Raw genomic sequence first — 11,326 nt, 5'->3', positions numbered from 1 at the left:
AAAAAGATACAAATGGCGGAACTTCTAGGAGAAGAGAAGATAGAAATTATTGTATAAATCGAGCTTCCCATTTCTTTGTTGGGTTGACACCAAGAATTTCCAAGGAAAACATCACAACCTGATTGATATCACATTTCAATCAACAATGTTGTTAATTAATAAGTGAAGAAATTAGGTAGAAGAACGTAACAACTGGAATACACAGGAACTGCCTTCAAAAGACGTCAAAAAGACAGGAGGATCTTGAATATTACTCATTACCATCAATAAGAAAACAACTTTACGTCATCCTCAGCTGATAATCCCCATTTTGTGTCACATATCGAACCCATGGCATTGCTTGGTAGCCACTCTTCTCGATTATTTTGAGATAACGAACCTAAACTGGTGAAATCACTTTTCATTGAAATTCTCTTGAACCACTTAATGACAGCCAAGTCCATATGTATTCCAAGTACTTTTGCAGATTCGACCAGGAAACAAGTAACCAAAAGAAAACGCTTTTTTACGCATTCACATTCGCCAAGCCAAGTTATTCAGTCCATGAGAAAGAACAAGTGTTAAGAGACAAAGTACAAGGATATAAAAACGAAATTTTGAAAAAAAACTTCCATCTTGCACGATCTTTTCTGGCTAACGAGATAACAACTTGAATATTTCTGCGGATAAACTTGAAAATCGTGCCAACCTAATGACTATGAAGTACAACAATGTAAACTTCATCCAGTTTCATGCAGATATCGCTATTCGTAGTTTTCGGATTTTTTTTTTGTGCTTCAGCAAACACGAGAAGAACAGTCTAGCTGTACCCCGTTTACATCGTTCAAGTATCATCAGGACTTTCCTTGGTCGATCTTGAGTGTAGTAATATTCACCTCAAGCAGAGCGAAAATGCAACATGTCCACAACCCCTCATCGGAACAACCTGTAGCCTACTGACTGTGACCCTGTGCTGACAAATCCAAGCAGATATGGATCTCTTCTAAACTCTCAACACGAAGGATGAACGCAGCTTCATTGGTTGGTTGGTATCAATCACATAATGGATTTTTCAGCTTCACTGCTTCATAGGTAATATTAAGGAGAAGAATAAGAAAAAAAAAAGATAAAATATAGGAAGGTTGATGAAAAGGTTACTACCTGAAGACCACTGGTAGTGTAATATGGTATTTCGAATTTCACTTGAATCGGAGGTTTTCCTTCCACTTCTTCACTCACAATAGATGGTAATGAAAAATGTGCTCTCATGAGGTATTCACGACCACCTGAAAACAGCAAAGTTAAACGAGTGTATGGGAAGTTGCCTGAATTTGACGGATTTTAAGAAATTTGTCCAAATTAAGAGAGCTTCTGTACACTGTTCCATTGATGTTTGATAATTCTGTTAATTAGATGAATAGAATTAGATGAAAGAATAGAATTAGATGGTCGAAAATGAGTAAGTGCAGCATAACACAAATGTGAAACACATATTTATTTGTTGAGTTCATGACTTCCAAAAAACTGAAGCCAGTGGCTTTGATATACATGTAAAGCTTCTTTTCGTTTTATATGAACACATAAAATATGAATAATTTGAAAAATTTGACAAACAGTAGCATAAAGTGATGCCAAAATCGCTCTTGAAGAATCCCCTTGCAGCAATACCAATTTTAAGAAAAACTCATAAAATATGCTGGACCAGACTCAAAATGTTGAATTCTCCACCTCCAAAAACTCCCAAATGATAGATTTTAGTGGTGGCTGCGATAGAGTTGCGTCGGACCTCTACAAAGGCGTGCGATGAGTTATTGCGTTCTGAGTTTGCGCATGCATTTTCAGTTCATGTATTACAAAATCTACTCAAAAGTAACGTGAAAGAGGTGAACAGCGGAGCCAAACTAAGGCAACCATTTGACCAAGCAAAGTTTCCAGACGGAGAAATCCGCTGCTTTTGTAACCATTGCATCACAACTTAAAAAAATAACTGTGTTATATGAAAACCTGTGATGTAATGACGGGTACATAAGTACTGCCAAATTCTTTATTTTACGAAACAACTACTTTGATTACGGGAATGCGCACCTTTCCTGGGAGAAGGGGCAACTCTTTCGGTATGTTTTCTCATCATGTTTCTGACTCTCAGGGTAGGGAAGCTGTAGTTGATCGTGCTTCATCCTCAGATTTTCTTTTTCCTAAGTGCTCTGTGACTATTGTTTGTTTCGCGTAAAATGCAAAAAAAAGAGTGTTCTCAACCTTTTTGTGTCGCTCCCAGATAACATTTACTGTTCTGCGATTCTCACAATACATTCTCACGATATCCAATGACAGTTTTATTGAACATTTAGTACCCGTTATTCCTTACGATAAAATCTTTACATCTCTGTCCATTCCTTTTATTTTTGCACTTTTCTTCTATAATTTTTCCTGAACCAAGTCACTCAGCGTAGATCTCAAGGCTAACGACTTCAAAGCTCGATCGGACTTTTGAGTGAAAAAGTGCACAAACAAACACTTCACGAAATTACCACATGTAAACTTTCTTGTAGTAATAAAGCATAAAGTCTGAGAAATTTGTGCATAAATCAGACTGTTTTTTTTTGGCTCAATCGTGAATTTTAGTCAAATTGAAAGCATGTGCTCATAGAATATTTAATTCAGTTATCATTGATATGTATTCAGTACAATTTATACTACTACTGATGGTTTTGGCGACTACCTTTGTAAACTTTCTCAGAGTTCACTTCTGCTATTGCTCACTTAAAGGCATCACCACACGAATCTGAGGTGGTACGGATTTCAGGTGGAGTATTCGAATACAGGATCGTGGATTATGGAGAGGAGTGTGATTTCGTCCATTTCTTCCTGATTGTCGTAAAACACGGCCTGGGAGATGCGGCACCGCACAGGGTTGGCGCGTTCCAATCGAACTCCTTGTAGGAAGTAGTGCGCCGTAACGCTCGAAGCGATATCTTCCGGGCCGTTTTCTATGGCAATTAGGAAGAAATGAACGGAATCACCCTCCTCCCCATAATCTACGACCTCGTACACGGATACTCCACCGAAAATCCGTACCACTCCTGATTGCCTGGGGTGATGCCTTTAAAACATGAGCATTAAACGTGTACCAAAATTATATGTTATTGTTTTTTCAAGCGACTTAAGCTATAAAAGTAGTACATGATATAGCACTGAAGGAGTCGTAAAATACCGAAGAAGTCAGTCACCGAACGAAACATACCAGGAAAACTGCGAATCGTCCATACGAATGCATTCAGCTCTGGTACATATTTCACCGACCCCACACTTGTTTTGAACTTCGGAGAGTCAGCATCCGAAGGCACAGGGATAATCACCTCAACATGGTTGGCAATTGATTGTCGCTTGAACTGCGATTTAGCCTGAAACTTTTCTCCAGTTTTAAAAGTATCATAATTAAACGTTAGGATCAATCATTGCAATATCGATCCTAAAACTGCAGAAATATGACAATCTGCAAACAAATCATTTTTGCAGCATTCCACGTACACTCCTAATGCTCAATAGTTCAGGTAATTAATGATATGATTCAATCCAAACAACGTTCAAAGTCAAAAACGCATGCAATACGTGAACAGCGCAATCAAATGCAATGGTCAATTCAAAATGACATGAAGCAGGGTGCAGTTGCGTGAGCGGCTGTGCTTGAAGCAGTGCGGTGGAGCGTAGCAATCAGGATTGAGGAGGAGTTTTGATACCAGCACTCATCGTTGCAGCTCGCTGTGGTCCCACCTCAGTCCCAACCGGCAGCTTTACCGCTTCGCTTAAGCAACTGCATGAGCTTCACGTCGTTTTGATATGACTATATCTATCCTTTAAAAATACATGAATCTCGACAAGCACAAGAAAAGCATGTTAGATTACATAATCACTACATGAATTGTATACCTGGTAATGGGAGGCAAGAAAACTTCGCCTGTAATCTAACATATAAGGAAGAGAAAAAGAAAACTTTTCTGACTATCGACCGCACCTTCACCATGTACTCAACTCGAGAATGAGTATGTTTTTCCACAACAGCCTCCACCCAAATGAGTGGTTTCACCTGAAAACATAATTCACAGCAGTAAAGAATGTCCAAGAGTGGAAAGACTTGAGGGAAAACAGGACTTGAGGTTGCCTGACCTGAGTTGTAAGACGATAGCTCATAAGCTCAAATTCTCCATCTGGCGGAATAAAAGAAATGGTACGTTCAGCTTCAAATCGTGACAACCGTACACACTGATGGAATTTCACATCTTCCAATTCAACACCTTTTCCACTACGACTTCCTGGAAATCCCTTTCTAGAAGAATTACACAATGAACAGTCAACAAAGTCAAGTTAAATCTCAAATAGAGAGGAAAGAAAATAGTTTGAGCAAATAAGCAACAAGAAAAAATTATCAGAAACTGTCTCACTTCCGAAACAAAAAAAAAAAAACTTCTTAGCAAAGCTGGTTAGACTGACACACTATCCAAAGGAGAAAAAAAGAAGTAGAAACGCAAAACAAATTTGAAGGCCAATGGAAGTAATTATTACCCGCAGTAATTGTTAGCAGAATAAGTAAATGTATAAAATATGAACTAATTGTAAAATACCTCGAGCTCCAGCAGACGCCTGCTCGAATATCACTTTGTCATTCAATCCAAGTCGTAGTTCTGGCATTCCGCTCAGCACTACCCGCATTCGTATCGAACCGATGATCTCGCTTCGTAGAACTGTTCCCGAAGCATTGGCCTAGACAGTTTCCACTTTTTTTGGTATTTTGAGCAAATGTCCTCCAATTTGAGGAAGATATAACTTACCAGCATGTTTACGCTCTCGATAACATCCAAAAACACTTCATTTTTTCGATACTTGATGCCATCTGATCTCCACGACACAGCATTTGTAACAGCCATAGGAGGACGAGGAGCGATTTCGAGACGATGACCTTCTTGCGTGATGTATCTTTAAAATAAAAGATTTCACTTGGAAACCACTCGAATATTACGAAGTAGGAAATACTTTCAATTAACTAAATGAATTACTCTTGCAAAATTCGACTTTCTGTCGTCTGCGGATAACCAAAGTCCATCATTTCGTCGAAAAGCTCGTAGATTACTACGAAATTGTCTCGGACAGACTCTTCTTCCAGATCTTTGAAGTACTCACAAAACACCTAAGCGAAGGGATTCAAATGAACATGTGGAACCGAATGTGGACATTAGTCCAAAAATCACCTCAACACATTTATAGAGGTAGGATAACACGAGAGCTGCATTCATATTCTTCTTTGATATGCTCACAACTGAAGGACTGGATGCAGATAACATAGAAGAAATCAAAATAAAACAGTAGAAAAACACGGAACATACGGTATAGATTCATGTGTTTTATGTACGTATAGCTAATATCTCCAGCCTGGATTACAGGAGAATGAATACCCTCATCCTCCTTCTCGACAAGAAGAGGCATAAAGCGTTCGATACACGACATTTCAACATCGCCACGGTAGTTGCGTGATACGATCACCTAAAGAGTAACATTTGATTGGTTTGGATAACAGGTTTAGATTTGACGCAATCTTAAAATTTAATAGACAAGCACCGTGAGCTGTTATGCTATGTTAGATGTTTGCATGAAAAGTATCCGAAACAATAAATCATGGTGTTGAAGTGGAAAACTTATTTAGACGCAACGTAATTGCTAGGAAATGCGTTTGTCTACGTGGTTTCCAGATTATTTCTATAATATATAGAAATATATGATCTTAAAGATAAAGTTATGCACTTTCTAGCCCAGGTCTCTATTTTCAGATTTGCTTGCTTCCAGCAAGAGACTGTACACCACATAAATATCCATTTAAAAACGTATTTCCGACATCCTCCATCCATCGCCTTCAATAAATGAAAGAAATGGGTGCAAATGGTCCGAGAAGATGCGTTTGACCTTAGACGTACGCTCACTATCGAAAGCCGAGCGATTCCGAAAAGGGAATCTAGATGCTTTTTTGAAGGAAAATGCGTGCTGAATCAACAGAAATTGGCGAATATTGCCCTAAGGGTATACTATGGGACTTGCTCCCAAATTAGAGAAGTTCAAAAACTTGGAGTCTAGGTCCCACATACAATCGAAAACGTGGTCTGTCAATGAAAAAAGCGGTAAAAATTAATGAAGAGCACGAAACTGATTGTACTTCTCTTTAACAAGAAATAAACATGCAACAAATGACTTCAAAAAGGGCAAGAGATCTATGAAAGTAGTTGATCTATTGTAATCATCAATTTATGCGAAGAAAAAAAGACAAGATACGGGTCTCTGATACTCATGCTTGCTTTCGACTGCAAAAGTTTTCAATAACTTACGTTTCCTTTGAGGTCTAGAATAAAAATAGCAGAGCAAGACATTGTTTCGGAGGTCGGCTTGCCGCCGAGCGGCGACCTATAACAAGTAAAAGAAGTGCTGACGAATTTCAAAGATAACATCAAGCGTTATCGATCGACTGATCAACAAACTGGTATGAACTGAATAAAACACCATGAAATGAGATGAGAATCTCATGCTATAAGAACTCATATGCGGACCGATGATGCATGAAAATCGATAGAATTATGCGATAGGAGGCTTGAGCAAATAATACACGTGGCGGCGGCGTTTCGGATCGCCAGCAATACGACTCGTAACAAGGCTGAGCATAGGTTTTTGAAGTTTGGCCACGTGCACTGCCCGTGATCACTGCATCGACTCACATCAATGCGCAATTTTCAGGAGCAGATCAGCTTCCAGATAATTTACGCGAAATCACACAACATTTCGCGTTAAAAGTGCAGACCTACGGAATACACCTTTTATCCTAATGAAACCTGAACGAAGTAAACGATATACCGAAATACACCAGTTTTTGTTAAATTAAGTGGATAAGGGACAAGGTGTTTGTCGTTAGTCAATCCGCTTGGGATGCGCCCCCAAGTTCACGTCAATTCAGAATCGTTTGAAGTTCACGAACATGTAACTGGCCTATACAATGACTTGTGGGGGCTAGCCGATGTGTAAAGTCAGTGTTTTTACACTCCCATAAAAGTCTGATGCCAGTTTATCGATCCCAGAGGGATGAAGGGCGTGATTGTCACTAGGGCGGTTTCGAACCATCGATCTTTCGTGCGGTCACACTGGAACCTCTTGCCGACTGCGCTACACGCTGCCTAGATTAAATTAATTAAATGAAGTAGAATGAGAAGAATGGTATGGTCCTTTGATCTAGCTGAAACTCTGACATGTCAATACCACTCTTAGTGAATACCGAAATAAAGAGAGGAACCACAAGCGATCAAAAGCATCTTTAAAAAAACGAAAACAAAAAAAAAACGGAATCAAATATAAGTGCTAAGGGCTGAAAAAAGAAAATATGTGATAGGGATCTAACAAACTTAAGCAAACCAACGAAAAAAACTAATTAGTGGGACGAAGAAATTTATTCAACTTGCTGTTGTCGAAGTCTGCTCTATGCACAAAAAAAAAAACATATTACAGAACCCTGACTAAAGGAAGGTTATGTTTTGTTGTCTTACTTCTCGTCGCCGACTAATAGGAAAAAGAAAAGAGAACGCAACTTTGTCAATGTTTACGACCCCATTCAGAATTCTGAAAATCAAAATTCTTTTTTTTCTTGCGCTATCATATACTATGGTCAGAACGATATGAAGCACAACGCACTCACGTAAGCTGCTGCGCTAGGGGCGCTGTGGCCGAGCGCAGCCGCTTACGCAGCTGCGCAGTGCTTTATGTCGCTTTGTCCAAGCAATGCGGCGGAAATAGCGGTTGAAATCGAGATCTGACCATTGCTAGCTTCACCGATGAAAGGTGGTAGCATAGGACCCCACTTGATGCTAGTCGCTAAATCGGGTGAAAACGACATGAGGGACGGACAGTAACTTGAAGCGGTGCGGTGGAGACAGCGGTTGGTATCATCTTACGCATCCCAAACTTCCCCAAAAAAATTTCTCATGGACTTTTATGCTTCGAAAAACTCATTCATCTAAGTGAGTGATGAGAAGGGACATCAAGCTAATGAAGGATGCGTGCTTGAGCACTATTCAAAGGCATTTTATCACGAAGCTGACGATGTTGATATCTCTATATCGTGTCGTGAAGTTGACCTAGTACGGAAACTCCAAAGTTCGGATTGTAGATTACGGGAACGAACTTGGCCCACTCAAATCCCTTGATGATCCTGAAAAACGGCGTGGGAAACAGCGTATGTTCATGCGAAGAGGTGCGTGAAAACGCACCAACTTTTTGTGCACGCGCCGCGAGCAAGCGATCGAGAATAAATGAGTTCTACTCACCAGCCTGTCCAAGCAAAACTAATTGATAGAATGCTAAGGTATGCGTAGCATATACATGGATGGTGAGCTTTAACGTACCTCCTTGGAACAAACGCCGCTCCCACGTCGTTTTTCAAAGATTGGAGGAAACTGAGTGGGTCCTTAGACGTATTTTAGATCCTAGCACAGTAGGCAGCATACGGCATAGGCAGCGTTTCGTGCCATGTTTGAAGCACGTATCCGACTGCAAACCATCCACCGCTTACAACCGCGTATACCAGTGCTGGCTGCGACGGGGCACGAACCGTTAACCACTCACCGCTTTTAAACCGATAACCATTAGCCGCTTAACCATCTTGACATGCAGTGATCGATGTTACTTGCCATCTGTTGTGTTGTGTATACGATATATTGTTGCATTGTATTGCCTTGAGGATGAACCATATTTATAAATACTCGTGCACCATATACATCACCACATTACTATTTGGTCTGGGGCAAAGGGAACTGGAGGCAATCCCGAGACCCTCGATTGGAGATTCGAGCTCGCATGGTTCGGGGAGACTAAGTCACCAGTGGTGGCTAGCCCAGCGCGAGTCGCTCCGGATCCCGGCAGTCGTCTTTGACTCCTGCTCATCGATGCCTATCGGTCCTCTTCGGAGCTGACCCCGGGGACGACAATTGTGCATCGGCCTAACCGAACCCGTTGTCGTGCGTTGGCTGACCTTGAGGACTTTCATTGTTCTGCCCCTGACCATGTCGTGCCGTGGTACTTTTCATCTTGTGCCGAACATGAGCATGGGGCTAGGTTTTAGGGTGCAAGGATTCATTCATTCTGTGAGGTTCACGACTGAGGTTATTGCACTCTGCATGAAGAGGACTGAACCAGGATTATCCTTAGAATTGGTGGGAGCAATCTCTGAGGTAGTTTCCATGACGGTGGTTGCCTGCACTCCTGTCGGGATGTAGATTCCTTATGCATCTTGCGCTTAGTGCAGCTTGCTGGAGGGAAGGAGTAATGGGTTCCAGTGGGAACCTTGGATCCGAAATCACAGCTAGCATATGGCGCTCACAAACCGCATAATCGCACGCGCTCAGACAGATGATCTCCTTAAGCCTTTTGGCCTTTGCATCCGCGAACCTGCATTCTCATCCCACCGCTTGTTGTGTTTGAAAGAAGAGTTGACATGATCGCTATATCGAATAGTGCTACCACTTGAAAGTACCACGTGTAGTACGCTGTTCCCATGTAAGGTTCGTCTTGTACGTGTCGCACAAATAATGCGGTGCAACAGTGGTATGGTGCCACCAGGGAAGGTCAAGTCCTCTCATTCCCTCGGTAGCGGACGTTGTTCTCATTGTCGTTAAGAATGTTCCACGTGGACAATGGCCTCTAGCTATCATAACCGCTATCAACCGCAGTAAAGCTAATGTACACAGATCAGCCACAGTCCGCATCGCAAATGGTAATGAGTTGCAGAGATCGACCAGTCAACTACAGCCATTGGAGATTCCTGCTCAGGAAGATTCGCGCCCGAGGAAGAGTCACTAACAACCTATTCAAATTCAACCACCATGAGCAGCCAAACGGATGCGATTTGCACTTGGTACGAAGCGAGGGTAAGAATATACTTGCTTCGGTATCTAGTGCTTTTAGCTTTCTCGTATGATGCTTTTGCCCTTTTACTTTAATGCCTTTTTGATTTCGTTGCCCTTTTCGTTTTTTTAAATTCACTTGATTCCACTTATATACCATTCTATTATCTTCTAACGTTTATGCTGTTGTTCCACATTTACCACTTTTACCGCTTGCTCTTCCTTTAACTGCACCAGTTTTCCCTTATTCGCATCTCGCCGCATCATTCCGCATCGACCCGCCTCCCATTCCACACCCGCATATCTTTTCGCTATCTGTACAGCCTCTCTTACTTGTTCTTAAGTTTCTGCGCTCTGATCCAATTGTTCCACCTAGGACCATCGCTACAGTAGTTGGCGTACCTATGTCCACATAGGTTACGAAACCCATCTTACTTTGTTCACGTCGCTTCTTTCAGCCACACATCAACCTTTTTCACCACCTTTTTATTATTTGATGTCGCATTCGCAGTTACTACTTTCCACTTTATCTACGCGTATTTCATTCTTGCCTCCTTACTTCGCTTTAGTTGTTGTTCTTTAGTTATTCTTCATATCATACTGTTAGTTTGTCTCTGTTTATTGGATTGCTTAGTAGCTTCTCTTGTAGTTTTGACACTAATCTTTTCGAGTTCTCGCTTATTTCGTAATAAGTATACAGTTAATTCGAAACACCGTAGCTTACTTACTTCACCATTCTCGCTTACATAGCCTTCTATCTATTACTTATCTAGTACCTGTTAGTTTTAGCTCTATTTGTAATGTTTTTACATCCTTTCCTTTCGTTTTTTCTTCTCCTCGCTTTTCAACACACCGCATTTTATCTTGCTACGCAGCTGTTGACGTATGACCATTTAGACAGGTCAGTTCAGGTTAGCTACATGGTATTCCACCATCTTCACGGATAGCTGCTATCCATCTTAGCCTCTCACGCTTGTCCATCTCTCGTTTCATCGCAGTTCTAGTACGACCTATTCATACCGCTCTAGCATTGATTGCAGGGTCATCTTAGGTCTGACCAAACCTGCTGTCTTGCTTACTCAGTGCTTACTAAATAACTATTGATGTTTGGATGTCAGAAATTATCTGTTAAGCCAATTGCTAGCGTATCTGTGCACCAAGGAGAACAGATAAGTTCTTTTTCTAGTTCTAATTTTCCATCTTCTGTGCAGTCTCGAATGTCTTCTAAACCTTCTCATTAAGTACGTGACACGTCTTCCGCATTTATGGAAATATATCCGCAGAAGCAGCTTACCTTCACCCATATGTGCGCATGTCTTCTTTTGTCGCGTGTCGAGTCAGCGTCAGCTGCGGATCCATATCCATCTTTTTGATCAGAACCATCTCCTCATTCAACTCAGTCATAACACTAACAAGAGGAAGAA

At 41.1% G+C, this 11,326-nt stretch overlaps 1 protein-coding gene across 2 annotated transcripts; it reads right to left on the bottom strand.

Annotated features, from left to right (window-relative positions):
- Window positions 1–280: 280 nt before the first annotated feature.
- RB195_007289 (uncharacterized protein) lies at window positions 281–11,306 on the bottom strand (the record flags this gene model as incomplete). 2 transcript variants are annotated; one of them, XM_064180838.1, is made up of 14 exons in its annotated part: window positions 281–379; window positions 1,141–1,265; window positions 3,221–3,380; window positions 3,589–3,662; window positions 3,907–3,934; window positions 3,992–4,063; window positions 4,144–4,289; window positions 4,599–4,737; window positions 4,806–4,950; window positions 5,031–5,161; window positions 5,223–5,290; window positions 5,358–5,514; window positions 6,348–6,423; window positions 11,203–11,306. In XM_064180838.1, 14 exons carry the CDS (start codon window positions 11,304–11,306, stop codon window positions 281–283), a joined length of 1,524 nt encoding a protein of 507 aa, XP_064037677.1. The 2 variants fall into 2 exon arrangements, with proteins under 2 accessions (XP_064037677.1, XP_013293003.2); XM_013437549.2 differs by lacking the exons at window positions 3,589–3,662; window positions 3,907–3,934; window positions 11,203–11,306 and adding exons at window positions 8,186–8,212; window positions 9,010–9,086.
- Between the last annotated feature and the right edge of the window lie 20 nt (window positions 11,307–11,326).

This window comes from Necator americanus, chromosome I, assembly GCF_031761385.1.
Source record: "Necator americanus strain Aroian chromosome I, whole genome shotgun sequence".
NCBI classification, from domain to species: domain Eukaryota; kingdom Metazoa; phylum Nematoda; class Chromadorea; order Rhabditida; family Ancylostomatidae; genus Necator; species Necator americanus.
Note: the sequence above shows the minus strand (reverse complement) of the source record. Positions and strands in the feature narration are given on the sequence as shown.